At 47.6% G+C, this 15,777-nt stretch overlaps 1 protein-coding gene across 2 annotated transcripts in view; it reads right to left on the reverse strand.

Annotated features, from left to right (window-relative positions):
* Window positions 1–808: 808 nt before the first annotated feature.
* The window catches only part of COG7 (component of oligomeric golgi complex 7), a 65,636-nt gene continuing 50,667 nt past the window's right edge, over window positions 809–15,777 (reverse strand). For both annotated transcript variants that reach the window (XM_010358214.2, XM_030925390.1), the window contains exons 14-17: window positions 10,351–10,434; window positions 5,496–5,610; window positions 4,598–4,741; window positions 809–1,407 (exon numbers count right to left, since the gene is read on the reverse strand). In XM_010358214.2, coding sequence (XP_010356516.1) covers window positions 1,241–1,407; window positions 4,598–4,741; window positions 5,496–5,610; window positions 10,351–10,434 — 510 coding nt within the window. In that variant the 3' untranslated portion in view covers window positions 809–1,240. The remainder of the gene's footprint in view (window positions 1,408–4,597; window positions 4,742–5,495; window positions 5,611–10,350; window positions 10,435–15,777) is intronic.

Here is a 15,777-nt window from a genome sequence, read left to right on the forward strand (position 1 = left end):
TGAGCTGAGATTGTGCCACTCCAGCCTGGGTGACAGAGTGAAAACTTGCCTCAAAAAAAAGGAAAAAAGTGAAAGCCAAATTTCTTACCATGGCTGACAAGCCCCCATATGATCCGGCCCCCAGCTTCTCCAGAGATACTGCTTTCCCCTTTCCTCCATGTAGCCCCTCCTCTCCTGCCCCAGCTGCCCTTGGACACGCCTCAGGGCCCAGTCTGCACCACTCCCCGGGCCTCTTCCTTCACTCTCCGCCACATGGCTCTTACTTTGTAGGTCTCGGGCTGCCCACTTTACGCAGTGCCAGCTTCCACCTTAACACCCGCTTTTCCACTAGCACTTACCTCTGAAATTATCCCCATTTATCTTCTTCTCCCTCCCTCCCTCTCCCACCGAGCATAAGCTACAGGGGAGGACCCATATCCCCAGACATCCCCAGTGCACACAGCACGACAGGCATGTGGGAAGCACTAAAAAATGCATTGAAGAAGGAAGAGGCCAGGTGCCTGGCTCATACCTGTAATCCCAGCACTTTGGGAGGCTGAGGCAGGCAGATCACTTAAGGTCAGGAGTTCGAGACCAGCCTGGCCAACATGGCAAAACCCCATCTCTGCTAAAAATACAAAAATTAGCCAGCATGGTGGCGGGTGCCTGTAATCTCAGCTACTCAGGAGGCAGAAGCGGGAGAATCACTTGAGCCCAGGAGGCAGAGGTTACAGTGAGCCGAGATCACACCACTGCACTCTAGTCTGGGTGAAAGAGTCGGAGGGGGGAAGAAGGGGGGAAAAAGAAAAGAAGGAAAGAAACAGTCTTCTTGCATTTCACAGTAGTTATTTATTCCATTTTCAAGATCTGATCCTTTAAAAAATTATCTTATCTAAAAAGTCTTCTCTGATAAATAATACATCTTTAATTTACTATTCCTTTTTGATTATACAAATGAACCAAGTCTTTTTTTTTTTTTTTTGAGACGGAGTCTCACTCTGTCATTAATTTTTGTATTTTTAGTAGAGATGCGGTTTCACCATGTTGGTCAGGCTGGTCTCGAACTCCTGACCTCGTGATCCGCCTGCCTTGGCCTCCCAAAGTGCTGGGATTACAGGCGTGAGCCACTGCGCACGGCTGAGTTAAGTTACTTTTTCAAGTAACTTCTGCCCAATCCTGGGCAGAGTTTCTGAGCAAATCTGTGCTGGCCAGTCGTGGAACAGCAGCCCTGGCTCTCTTGGTAGTCGGGTGTGCGGTGGGGTCAGTAATTCACACTCCGCATGGTGGCCACGGTGGTGGCCAGGCGACGGGGCAGGCCTTTGCTGACCTGTCTATAGTCCTCAGGCCTGGTCTTCAGGAGTGTCACGATGTGCTGGAGGGTGCGGGATGGCTGCAGGCCCAGGGCGTCCATCACGTTGATCAGATAGTCTGTGGGGGCAGAGAAGAGAAAGACAGAGCTCCACAGACTCAGCACCAAGCACGACAGAGCCCCACAAGGCCTCCTCTGAATACGAAACAGAGAAGCCGCCCTGCCAAGTCCCTAGATGCGGGGCACCCACCCTGCCCTCAATAGTCAGTACCCTTTACACACCAGGTTCTTCCCACAGTGTCAGACTGTGAGCTTTGGCTTGAGTCTAGGAACTCTAATAAAGAACTAACCAACATCACTCCCATCCACACCCGCACACACACATCCACACTCACATGCACACACACTCACATCCACACTCCCATGCACATACCTGCCTTCAGCACCAGTCTGAAGGACCAGCTGACCTCACCCAAACCTCTGTTCTGGGGACTCCTGGGTTCCCAGCCCTGGCCCCCAGTGTATCCACTGACCACTTGGGAAACCCAGAGGGTCAGGAGACACATGAGCTTGTCTGAGCAGCTACCAAAGACGTCCCGTCAGAACCCTGCAGTGAAGACAAGGACAGTGTCCGGGGTGGGACCCTGGTATAATGCAGGTTGCCACATTTCCCAGATGACCCCTGAGGCCCTGGGGATACAGCCAGATACAGATTTCTGAGCCTACCCCCAGACTAGGTCGACGAGCATCCCAAGAGAGGATTCTAGGGTTCTGTCATTCTACAAAGTGACCCCAGTGGTTCTAAACACCAGGCAAGCTTGGGTGACACTGAGAGCATGGGGGAGCAAACCAGGTGCAGCCAGGTGTGACCTCAGAGAAGCCCTTCCACCTCCCTGAGTCTCTGCTTCCATCTGTCCACACAGTTACCACCCATCAGGCAGCATGGATAGGGCACGAAGCAGGAAACGAACATGAGAGCACCCAATGTGTCGCAGGTGATCAATAGATCCACACTGCCTTTCCATCCATCCTGGGCAGTGCAACCCAACCCAAGGGAAGCCTTGCAAAGCCTTCTCCAGCTCCTCCCAGTTCATGCTTGGAAAGACTAGAAGATAGCACCACCCGGTACGCCCCTGGCTACTTTCTTGTTTTTTTTTTTTTCTTTTCCGAGACGGAGTTTCACTCTTGTTGTCCGGGCTGGAGTGCAATGGTGCGATCTTGGCTCATTGCAACCTCCACCTCCCGGGTTCAAGCAACTCTCCTGCCTCAGCCTCTCAAGTAGATGGGATTACAGTCACCCACCACCATGCCCAGCTAATTTTTTGTATTTTTAGTACAGATGGGGTTTCGCCATATTGGTCAGGCTGGTCTCAAATTTCTGACCTGACGTGATCCACCCACCTCAGCCTCCCAAAGTGCTGGGATTACAGGCATGAGCCACCGCGCCCGGCCCCCTGGCTACTTTCTGATCTGACTACAGTGGAGCTCCAGGCAAGGCCTCAACATTCCCTGTGTCTCCTGTGTCTTTTTTTTTTTTTTTTTTTTTAATATTTTGTAGAGACAGGGTCTCGCTATGTTGCCTAGGCTGGCCTCAAACTCCTAGGCTCAAGCAATCCTCCTGCCTCGGCCTCCCAAAGTGCTGGGTTTACAGGCATGAGCCACGGTGCCCCGCCCCCTGTGTTTTCTTTTTGAGGCTCAACTCAGGGCAGGGCAGGGCAGGGAGGAGGTGCCTACTCTGTCCTGGCTGACTCAGGAAGAGCTGCTTCCCAGCAAAGGTGCCGCCAGGCGGGCACCTACTCCTTTACAAGTTTATCCATAAAACCGTGTGCTTCACTTAACTGTCAGCCAAGAGCTGCAAACAGCGGGCCCACAGTCTACTAGGACACTTTTCTTTGGTTTGCAGTGGTTTTTTTTCTGTTTGTGCTCATGCTTAATTTGAATGTCTTTCAGGTGCACATGCTTTGCCACAGACCTCACCAACTCTATCGCCTTATACCCTGTCAGTTTCATATACTAGCCTTACCTTCCCTGCCCCTAACCTCACATCCTTACAATGTAAGCTCAGTAAGCATGGGAGCTGCCTAAAGCTCTGTTGTCTCTATCTCCTGGAACTACAGCTGGCCCACAGATACTGGAGCAATGCTGAATGAGTGAAGAAATGAATCTGCAGGGGGAGCTTAACAGGGAGGAATAACAAGAACAACTAAACTGAGGGGCAATCCCTAGATCTCACTCCACTCACTAGTTCCAGTTCTTCCCCTGCTGCTGCCTGTACTAACAGGGAACACCAACACGCATCTGAATTCTCTCATCTTTCTCTGATGGGAAACAGCCAAAAGGCTGGGTACGCCTCTGGTAAGTGCTGAGAGCTGACTATGAAATGAGCAGGGGTCAGGAACTCAGGACAGCTGGATCCCAGGCCTAGCTCCATCACTAACAGCTCTGGGACCCGGAGAAAAGCACCTCCCTTCTAGTTCTTCTTCTGCAAAACAAAAGCCAGAAGCTGGCTGAGCCTGGCTCAGCCCTGTGGTCACTGAGGACGAAGCTCTGGCTGGGTCCCCAGGGAGCTGGAGCTGATCTTTCAGGCTTCTACCACCCACTCTCCTGACCACCCCAAGAGCTGTGTTATGCTAAAGAGCATGGAATGGCATCAAGAGACTGGGGAGATTCCCTGCCACCTGCCAGCAGTAGCCCCACGCTCAGAGCACACCTGGGCAGTGAGGCCCTCCAGTGAAGAGGGCAGGCAGGAGCAGAGGGGACACGCCCACTGACTTGGGAGGCAGGATGCTATCTGGATGGAGACCACAGAGTGACCCTGGCCACGTAGCCTTGTTATGCAACTGCCCTGGGCCTCTGTTCCCTATCGGTATGGTGGAGAAGAGAGCACCCACCTCATAGGGGAGTGTGGAATTTCATAAGATGATGGGTGCGAGTGTTTGGTGCAGCGCCAGGCATGCCTGGTATGCAGTAAGAGCTCATTAAACACGGGTTGGGAATTATGGTACAAATGGAGCAGGCCAGGTGGGGCCAGGCTGCAGGACTCGCTGAAGCTTATCTCACTGAAGCTCCCCTCAGTGGTTCTCAAGTCCTCTTTGAAAACACAGATGTCTGAGCTTCAACCTGGCCTTGCTAAGTCAGAATCTCTGGGGTGGGGCCTGCAGAATCTGAATTTGCAACCAGCTTCAGAGCCAAATCCACAGCTGAAGCTAACGGGAGACTTGGGATGAGATTCCTGGAGGGCAAAGGAGAAACTGACAGATGCAGCAGACAAGAGTTGTCCCTGCCACCGCCTGTCCCCTGAGGACCCACCGATGTCGGTGGCCAGCTGCTTGGCAGAGTGCGGGCTCAGCTCAGGGATCTGCAGGATCGCATCGCAGTAGGTCTGCATCGTGGCTCTGGCGATGGAGCCCAGCCAGTTGTCAGCCATGTTGTCCAGCTCGGGCAATTCATCCCCTGAAAAGAAAAGGAGGTCACCAAGGAAAACGCAGAACCTGCTGGGTGACCTGGCCTGCAGTAGCTGCTTGAATGCACCAAAGTGCCAGGAAGCTTCCGGTCTCAATGGGAAACACAGGAAACCGAGAACAGTTACATCTTAGAGCCAGGTGCAGCAGCTCATGCCTGTAATCCCAGCACTTTGGGAGGCTGAGGTGGGCGGATCATTTGAGGTCAGAGGTTCGACACCAGCCTGGCCAACATGGCGAAACCCCGTCTCTGCTAAAAATACAAAACTTAGCCAGGCGTGGTGGTGCGTGCCTGTAGGCCCAGCTACTCAGGAGGCTAAGGCAAGAGAATTGCTTGAACCCGGGAGGCGGAGGTTGCAGTGAGTTGAGATCATGCCACAACACTCCAGCCTGGGTGACACAGCAAGACTCTGTCTCAGTAATAATAATAATAATAATAATAATACAGAATATAAAGTTACACACAAAATACCATCTGCTTACAGAGCAGAGCCAGAGGGCACAAGTGAAAATGGAAATATCAGCGTGTTCCACAGTGGGATGTGGTTATAGATTTTTTCAAGTTGTGATATTGTTATAGATACAGCATCTGTACAAAAAGTACAAGTTAGAAGGTTTAAAAAAACAAAACAAAACAAAACAGGGCTTGGTGACAAGTGAGCCCAAGGATAAGGTGTCATCTCGGGTTTCTACCCTGGAAACTGACAACTGGACTTGTAACATCTCCAGAAACGATCCCCGCTCACCCTGCTCAGGAGGAAATGGCAGCTTTCCAGCGTGCAATGCCAACTCTAAGGCAGAGTCCTCCTGAGTCACAAATGGCTCAAGATTCAGGGGGAGGGACATGATGTACTGCCCGATCTGAAACAAAAGAAAGTGCTGTTAGCCTGACATTGATATTTACGGGTTATTACTTTATGGGTACATTTGTGTAAAGGCAGAGAGACAAAATTGCTAGACCTCGGGTGATCCCCAGTCTGATCTTTCTAGTATGTGGTGATGCTTGTTATGGTAGTACCCTAAAGAAGAATCACTGGTAGTTTGCATATAGATTATCGATTCATCCTTCCTATAATGGCCCCAATATTTTTGGAATGCATTCAACACAATCTCTATCTCAAATGAACTAATGGATATCAAAATGCTTTGTAAAATTTGAAGCACTCTATAAATATAAAAGTATTACTACTATTCATAGGTGAAAAACCAGTAAGATACTAGTGTCAGAAAGTGTGGGCCCAAGCAAGAATTCAAATCCTGTCTTCTGAGGCCTGACGCAGTGGCTCATGCCTGTAATCCCAGCACTTTGGGAGGCCGAGGCGGATGGATCACCTGAGGTCAGGAGTTCAAGACCAGCCTGGCCAACATAGTGAAGCCCCGTCCTACTAAAAGTACAAAAATTAGCCGGGCATGGTGGTAGGTGCCTGTAATCCCAGCTACTCAGGAGGCTGAGGCAGGAAAATCACTCGAACTCGGCGGGGGCGGAGGTTGCAGTGAGCCGAGATAACGCCATTGCACTGCAGCCTGGGCAGACTCTGTCTAAAAAAAAAGAGACTCTCTCTCAAAAAAAAAAAAAAAAAAAAAAAAATCCTGTCTTCTGGATTTGGATCTGATTCTCTCCCTCCTAGATAATTTAACCAGAAGAAGAAAGGGATTCTGTTTGGAAAAAAAACCATTTATAACTATAAATTAATTTGAAGAAAAAACTATATTGTTTTCATAATATAAACTCTTGAAACTAAAGATAGACAAAACCCTGGCTGGTGGGGAATTGCAAAAGGTCATTTGCAATTGTCCTAAAAGACATTTAGGACATGCCCACAATTAGCAGTCTTGGTTATGTGTTTGTCAGATACCATGTGATGCCAAGAGTGTATTTCAGACCACTATTTCCTATTTCCATTATCATTCATTGTTTTTATCATTCATTCATTCATTCGTTTCCTATTTCTATTATCATTCATTAAGGTTAAGTATACGTTTTGTTTCAAAATAAGGGGGCTGACTTTTCAGGTTTCAAAAAGATAATCTATGTTTTTAAAAGGTCTTTGAGCCTATTGTTGTTTTTTTTTTTCCGGCTACATATTCATTCCATGACATTCCTGCCACTGATAATTAATTCTGTAAGCTAAAAGTCAGGGGACTATCAAAGCAAGATCTTCTCAATCTGGCCTCACACATGTCTACGTAACAGCGGGCTCCTTTCAGGGTGTGGTGTCCAGAAGTTAACAGAGACTCGAAAATCTACCCAGCCCAGAGAACTACAGGATGATCATGCCCTTGTTTCCAAACATTCAATATGGTTTGGCTGTGTGAGTGTAAACATTCATGATTAGTTTGGTGTCCCTTTCTTTTTTTTTTTTTTTTGAGACAGAGTTTTGCTCTTGTTGCCCAGGCTGGAGTGCAATGGTGTAATCTCAGCTCACTGCAACCTCCGCCTCCTGGGTTCAAGCAATTCTCCTGCCTCAGCCTCCTGAGTAGCTGGGATTACAAGTGCCTACCACCACACCTGGTTAATTTTTTTTGTATTTTCAGTAGAGACGGGGTTTCACCACGTTGGCCAGGCTGGTCTCCAACTCCTGACCTCAGGTGATCTGCCCGCCTCGGCCTCCCAAAGTGCTGGGATTACAGGCGTGAGCCACCACGCCCGGCCTGGTGTCCCTTTGTAAGAGATACAGAGACGGTAAAATAAATCATTTTTTTCTTTGATGTACTCAGCATAATCTTTCACCCAAAGTAAGCAAGTGGCCACTTACCTCACTAATAACAACTACTGTAAATTTCAGCTTGAAGTGTTAACAAATTCATCATTTTTCCCCAAGGCTAGGGTAAGAGAAGGATGCTGATTTCTGGTGTTGGAATTTCTCCACACTATAATAATTCCTCTCAACAAGCCCTTCCTGAACACCTACTATATACAAAGACCCCAGACATACTCCTATATTTGGTATACCTTTCATCTGTAGCCATAAGCTTTTGGCTAAGTGCACAGACTCAGCTTTACCTTGCATATACATTGTTTTTAAATTTCAAAGCATTTTCTCCTATTTCATCTCTTTACAATGCTCACATGATTCTGTGTGGGTGAGGGCTTTCACCAACAAGGCAAAGTATCATTTAGGTGAAAAATTTCAACAATCTGACACCTCTAACTTCAATCAATTAGCCTTAGACTGTAGGGATTGCTGGGGTTCCTAGATGGATCTCACGGTGCAGGTTTCTCTCAGGGGTCTTGTCTCTATTCACTCTTTGGAAATCAATATGGAAAGGGCTGCTTATCATCCCACCTGTGGATATTTGTCTACTATTCTCACATATGCAATCAATATTTCTTGATATTCTAGTTGGGTTAACTCAGTGACTTGGGAAAAATGAAAAATTTTGAGGTCAGACTGACTTGGGTTGGAGTTCTGGCTCTACCACTGTGAGAACCTGGGCAACTTAATCTGTCAGGACCTTGGATCATCATTGCTGAAATGAGGATGACCTCATATTACTTCAAAAGGTTGTGGTGAGGGTAGAATTAATACGTGTGCTATGCACGTAAAGCAGCTGGTGTCCTAACAGAGCAGCCACTGGGTAAGTCGCTGCTTCCTCCCAGCCCTACTCCCACTGTGAAGGAGGGCTGCCACACCCATCGCACAGACATGATCTGGCCCAGCCACTAAGCAACCTGGCATTGTCCTTGCACACAGTACGTGTTCAATTAGGTGTTCCTTTCCTGGGTTCAGGTCATCAGCCTCCACACAACCCAGGAGGACAGCAGCAGGCAGGGAAGGGCCCAGGCCTGGAAACTCCTCCTAGCCCTCCTTCCCTTTCTAGACCCCAGTTTCTTCAACCTTAGAATCAACTTGGTAGCCTCTCAGGTCCCTTCCAGCACCATCATTTTCTGAATCAATATAGATTGCAAGCATACTATCTCCGTTCTAAAATCAGATCATTCAGCCAGGCACGGTGGCTCATGCCTATAAACTCAGCACTTGGGAGGCCAAGGTGGGCGGATCACTTGAGGTCAGGAGTTTGAGACCAGCCTGGTCAACATGGTGAAACCCCGTCTCTACCAAAAATACAAAAATTAGCCAGGTGTGGTGGTGAGTGCCTGTAATTCCAGCTACTCAGAAGGCTGAGGCAGGAGAATCACTTGAATCCAGGAGGTGAAAGTTGCAGTAAGCCAAGACAGCGCCACTGCACTCCAGCCTGGGTGACACAGCGAGACTCCATCTCAATAATAAATAAATAAATAAATAAAAATAAAATCAGATGATTCCCATGGGTTGTAAAGACCAATCCACATCTTAACAGTTTCATCAGTAGAGGGTATCAGGTGCCCTGGGAAACAGAAGGGAAATGACTGTTGTTTTAAACTTGATATTGCCCCAAATGAACAGAGAGCAGAGAGCCAGCCACCTCACTGCCTGGCAGTGGGACTGCCATGCACTTCTTGCAATTATACAACATGTACTTTTTTTTTTTTTTTTCCTGAGGCAGGGGGTTGCTGTGTCGCCCAGGCTGGAGTGCAGTGGTGCAATCACAGCTCACTGCAGCCTTGACCTCCTGGGCTCAAGCAATCCTCCCACCTCAGCACCCCAAGTAGCTGGGACCACAGGACACACCACCATGCCTGGATAATTTTTTACTTTTTTGTAGAGGCGGGGTCTCCCTATGTTGCCCAGACTGGTTTCAAACTTTTGGGCTCAAGCAATTCTCTTGCCTCCACCTCCCAAAGTGCTGTGACTATAAGCATGAGCCACCAGGCCCAGCCTAATATTTATAATACTTTTTAAATTCCTTTCTAATTATTTCAGCAGAGTCACAACTTACACATAGGGGTTGGATTCTAAGGCAAGAGCGTAAGGCAGAAATCACCTTGAAAAATCCCAGAAATCTCCCATTGTGTGAGGTGAGTGTGGTTTGGCACATATTACTCCTCTATAGTGTTTCTTGTGTGCACTGACATTTAAGAGCACCTGAGCTAGACTGCAGGAAGGAATGGAAAGAAAGGCCGTATGCAGGTGTATGGGTGACTGTCAATTCCCAGGGGTGAATGGGGAGGGCAGCAAGGACTCCACGTGCTCCCACTCCCCTGCATGGTTTATTCTGTTCTCTTTTAATATTCAGTCTCTATAACTGCAATTCTTCCGAAGAGATTTGTTTGTTACTATGAAGTTAAACATGAAAGCACTCCGCACAGAGCCTGGCACATAGTAGGTGATCACTAAAAGCTGCCTGAATTTGAATTCACAACCACAAACACACACTACTCTTCTGAAAGCCACAGAGAAGAATGTGGCCACCTGCCTCTTGACTTCCCAAGTCAGAATTTCCTATTAGACTCTCAACTCTGGCACCCTTAGGTACTGGCCATCTGATATAGGGAGATGGTGAAAGGGTGAGAATGTGCCAGGGTCTGGAATCGCCATGTGGCTCTGCTGCATCTTCTTAAAGTCCAGGATCTGGGTGCAGACTGCCCTAAAGCACGGGCTATCCAAAAGGGTCAGATAACACCTATGAGGAAGTGACTATCTATAAGGGCAAGAATCAAAAGACAAGGAAGGTCTGAAAGGCTTGGACTACCCCGGAGAAGCACACAGAAGCTCTTACGTTGCTGATGTACTCGAGAGGGGTGAGACTAAAGGCAGGCAGGTCATCCGTGAGGGTTTCTCCGATGCCAGCCGTGTTCCAGCTCTAGGGGTGGAAGGAGAGGACACAATCAGTACCTAGCAGCCAGGCAGCGGTGAAGACACCACCCAGAAATACACAAAGAAGAATGTGGCCTTCCCCAGAGGCACTGTCTTTGGTCAGAACTGACCTTTGGAGCCTCCCCCACTCAGCAGGCAGGGGCTTCTCTTCTTTAAAGCTTCACCTGGAAGCCCGCCAAACAGAGGCAATGGTTTCTCTCTCTGCATTCCTGCAGATCCATAAAATAGGAACTGCCACCTTGGCTGAACTGTGGGGTGGGAACTGATCCCTTTTATTTATCTCGCTGAGATTGTGACAGGAGAAAGTCGGATATTTTTGGTCCAAGTTTCTCTGTGTAGCGGGGCCACTGTGTAGAGAGGTGCTGGGTGCAGGCAGCCTCACTACCTTATGGGTCCTTAGCACACTAAGGAGAACAGGGCTCCCTGAGTTCCCCCACAGAGGCCACGTGTCAATCCCTTATCTGGGAGGGAGGCCTAAGAAGCCTCTCTGGCTGCAGGAAGAGCCAAGCCTCATTGGCAATACTGCTTTACCTCAACTAAAGCTGCTGCTTTATTTCTCACCACCTTCTGGATCTGTTTCTCAATTGATCAGAACTCAGAGGGACGGGGATGGGATGGCACTTCCAAACCCCAACAGCTGCCCCTCTGGCCTCTCTGTGGTCCCCCTGTGTGAGGAGAACCTCGGCACCAACATGTGTTTCTTGCCATTTGGAGTGAAAACGTCTTCCGTGTTGCTCTGGGAGTCTTCCCAGCAGTCTGTACAGAGTTGGGGAAAGGACCCGTGCACATGTGCTCACAGACTTCAGCGTGGCACACCTTCACACAGAAATCTCACTTCTTACTTCCAAACTGAGCCACTCTAAAGCCAGCCTGGAAAACAAAGCCCTTTCTGGCTGAATTCTGGGAGTGACTCCGGCGGTCATGTAGGGAACTGCTGCCTGCAGCCACCTGATGTCGGATCCGGTTGCCTGATCCTTTAAGTAGCATTCCGGGAAAGGAATGACCATGTCCACCCCTGGGCTCCCAGCCCAGGCTCAGCCTCGGCAGCCCTCCCCACGCTCTCTAGCGCCCACTCGATTCGGTCTCATTTTCTTTGATGTAAATGAGCTCTTTTCTTCCCCACCCCAGGTGCCCCCAACCCCTGTCCTACAGTTTTCTAGACTCTTTGTTCTTGCCTGAGAATGCTCTTTTGTCTCAAAAGAGCCTACTTTTTTTTCCAGATAACTCCCAATCCACCAAGAAGGCACATGCCAACCATCCACATTTACCAAGTACCCAGGATGTTGAGTGTCTTGTGCTAGGGTTTGCAGAGAAGAGACAAAGAAATCCAAGATTTGCTCCTTGCTCTCTAGAAGGGAGCCACTTGGGGAAGCAAGGCCCCCCTACATACTCCCACCCTGTACACCCCCACACCTCCCATCCTGTTCTGGGCCCTCCCCTCTTCCCCCTGCAGACACATGAGTGCTGCCTCCCACTTCTAGAGCTCTCAGTATTGGAGGCAAGGAGCAAGAGCTCAGGGCGATTAGAGAAGCGGCTGGCCATAGGATGTATGTGGTACACAGAGGCAGAAAGAGGCTGGAGGGAGAAGGCACAGCTTTAGACACCAGGCTAAGTAAAGGCTTTACCTTCAACAAGTAAATTGCAAGGGAAAAAGAGAGAGAGAGAGAGAGAGAGAGAGGAAATTTACCATTCAAAAAAGACACAAAAGACATCCCAATAAATCTCAATGTGCAGGATCCTGGATCCTAGATCCTGACTCAAAGAGTTAAAATAAATTATGCCATTTATAAAACAACTGGAAATTTGAACACTGATGACATTAGGAATTCCTTTTCTTTTTCTTTTTTAGGGTTGATTGTGGTACTGTGATTATTCTTAGAGTCCTATTTCAGATGAGGGGGTATGTATGAAACAGGATGGCTAGGAGTGGATCATGGTTGGAGCAGGTGATGAGTATATGGAGTTCCTTATACTCTTCTCCCTACTGTGTATGCGTGAAAAGGTTTCTAAAAACAGACAATCAAACTTACCCTGGGGAGGGTTTTGAATGAGGAGAGATAAAACCAAAACAAAGTTTGTGAAGGTAAATACAGCAGCTCTGCAGAAAACTGGGGTGGGGGGCAGATGGAAAGCTCATAAACAGAGATGAGAACCCCCTGTGGAAAACAGGTGGAGGACACAGAGAAAAGGAAAGGACAGCAATCCTTGGTGGTTTGTTGGCAAAGGAGTGCAGCAGGGAGCCGAGATGTTGACCGGCTGGGAAGCAGAGTGTGGGGAGAAGCAATTGCTTCCAGGAGACCAACAGTAGGTACTGATGTGCAGGGCGAAGACAAGCACTGCCGTCATCCATCCCAGGGACTGCAGCCTGGAGGCCCCAGGAAAGGCCTCAGAGAGGCAGGAGGAGCCTGTTCAAAACATGAACAGGCGGAGGAGAGAAGGAAAGAACAGCCAGAGTGGGAAAGAAGTTTGGAAGAAGGGCAAGACAGAGTGGCTTGAAATAGGGGGTGCTTAAAAAGCAGCAGAGGGCTGGGTGCGGTGGCTCACACCTGTAATCCCAACACTTTGAGAGGCTGAGGCGGGCAGATCACTTGAAGCCAGGAGTTTGAGACCAGCCTGGCCAACATGGTGAAACCCCATCTCTACTAAAAATACAAAAATTAGCCGGGTGTGGTGACGCTCGCCTGTAGTCCCAGATACTCGGGAGGCTGAGGCATGAGAAGTGTCTGAACCCAGGAGGCGGAGGTTGCAGTGAGTGGAGATCACACCACTGCACTCCAGCCTGGGCAACAGAGTGAGACTTTGTCTCAAAAAAAAAAAAGGCGGGGGGAGGGAAAGCAGCAGAGAATGTCACTTGAGGGCAATAGGGAAATGCTGCAGGTCATTTTTTAATTGTTCAAAATTTATTTAAAGCATCCTTCAAATGAGCTTTTCTATCCATCTGTCACCAGGTAAAATAGGTAAACTTCAATAATCTATTTTGAAATCAAATATAGTGTTGGTTTGTAGTCTTGGAATATAAAAGGGCAATAGAATTTACCAGCAAATGCTGAAAACAAACATTTGATGACCAGGGTTTAATTTTCAAATCCTTAAGGCCGGAATGTTTGCCTTGGTATTGTGTGCTGGCGCTCTCGGAGCGCTACTCCTAATCTCCAAAGCCACCTGCACCCATTCCCAAGGGCCCGCGGTGCTGCGGTGAAGCCGGAACGAGAAGGTAGGACCAAGCACCCAGGAACTCCATCATAATGAACTCTGGAATGCAGAAGTAGGGGGAAAAGGACGGGGGAAGCACCAGCCCTGTTTAAATGTAGAACTAAACCGGGAAGCACTGAGGTTTCAGAACAGAAAGTCAGTACCGTCAGCTTTGACAAAATAAAAATAATACAAACAACCCAATCTGGAGGCCGGGGAGGGGAGAGGAGAGAGACAAGGAAAGCTAATCCCCTCGTCTTTCAGTGGATCATACGTATCAGTATCTGTCTGCAACGGAAACAGGATTAACAAAAAGCAGTGGTAACTCCAATCTCTTTATAGTTTTCATAATCTTTTTTTCATAACCTTGGAGAGAGCTTCTGGGAAATGAGTATCTTTTGTGGAGAAGGAAAAAAAATCTCCAGCAGGCTTGGTGGCTCATGCCTGTAATCTCAACACTTTGGGAGTCCAAGGTGGGTGGATCACTTGAGATCAGGAGTTCAAGACCAGCCTGGGCAACCTGGCGAAACCCTGTCTCTACCAAAAAGTACAAAAATTAGCCCAGAGTGGTGGCAGGTGCCTGTAGTCCCAGCTACTCGGGAGGCTGAGGCAGGAGGATCACTTGAACCCAGGAGGCAGAGGTTGTAGTGAGCCAAGATCATGCCACTGCACTCCAGCCTGGGTGACAGAGTGAGACTCAGTCTCAAAAAAAAAAAAAGAAAAGAAAAAAAGAAAAGAAAAGAAAAATCTCTCAAGTTCAATAATTCCTTTGGTTTCATTTAGTGTCTCTTTTTTTCTGGTTAAACTCAAATAAAATTATATTGTGCATATCTTATTTTTCTTAAAAACAGCGCTATAGTATAATTCCATTTCTTCCTATAGATCTATCTACTGATGGCCACTCAGCCTTTAACATGTATAGGCATGCAGAGAGAAATGTCTGGGTTGCTGGACATCAAATTGCTGACACTGATTATTTCTCGATGGTGGGATCTTGAAGGTATTTATTAGATTTTTTTTGTGTGTGTATTTTCTTGTATTGCTTGAGTTTCTAAAAATAAATGCCTATACAATTTTTATTTTTAAAAAATCAAGTAAGTCATTCTTCCTAAAAAATGAGAATCATAGAAAGGAAGAAAACTACCACTTATTACACATCTACTCTGTAGCCAGTGCGATGCTAAATTCTATCAATATACAAAATCTTACTTAATCCTCACCAATCTATATGAGAATTACTGTATCCCCATCAAACAGATGAGGAAACGGAGGCTCAGAGAGGAACGAATAACTCAGCCACGTGATGGCACCCACCTCACTTCTGCTACATCTCTCTTCCACTTTATATCCCCTTCTGTGCTACTAATACAAAATCTGATTGAAATAGATCTCGTGGCATTTTGCACAGAAAAATCATAAAGAGTGAAAATCACAAACTTCAAGGGTGGAAGGAACCTCATGATCATGTCCTTTAACTGACCCTTTCACGGGTGGGAATCCTGACTTCCAGTGAGGGGGTAAGGCCTGACTGAGACCATGCAGGAGCCCTGGACTCCCAGCCTTGCAGGCTTTCTAGACGGTGGCAGAAAGCAGAGCACGTTTGATATTGCCAGATGAGTTCTTGTCATTTCGTAAAAAGATCTCTTGGTTATTAAAGGCCCATAACTGGAATCCAAATGACTTTGAAAGGTCAGTAAGATATATTAACCAGGGGATTGTCCCGCCCAGTAATCCAAAAGGAAAGTAACAAGATCTGGAGCAAGAAAAAGACAGCAAGTAGAGAAAATAGAACTAATAGGCAATGCCTTGAAAAATAATTTGGACAACTAGAAAAGAGAAGAGGGTGTGAGGAAAGGAAGGTGAGTCGATTGTAGAAACAGCCAAACAGAAAAGGTATCAAGGAAAGAAAGGAACAGAGCCCTCCAAAGCCCCCTCAAAAACACAAGATCCATTCTGATAAGGCACTCCCCTGAGTAAAGTTTCAGAACCAATTCTCCAGAAATGTTTCGCGTGGTGTGAAAATAATTCAATCTCAAAAGACAATTAGCTCTTCTGACCTGGTCTAACCTACGAAGGGGCACATAATCTTTCTTACTTCTCCGCTGCTCCAAATGGGGAAAGTTAATCAAGCAATTTT

Source organism: Rhinopithecus roxellana, chromosome 20 (genome assembly GCF_007565055.1).
Source record: "Rhinopithecus roxellana isolate Shanxi Qingling chromosome 20, ASM756505v1, whole genome shotgun sequence".
NCBI lineage: Eukaryota > Metazoa > Chordata > Mammalia > Primates > Cercopithecidae > Rhinopithecus > Rhinopithecus roxellana.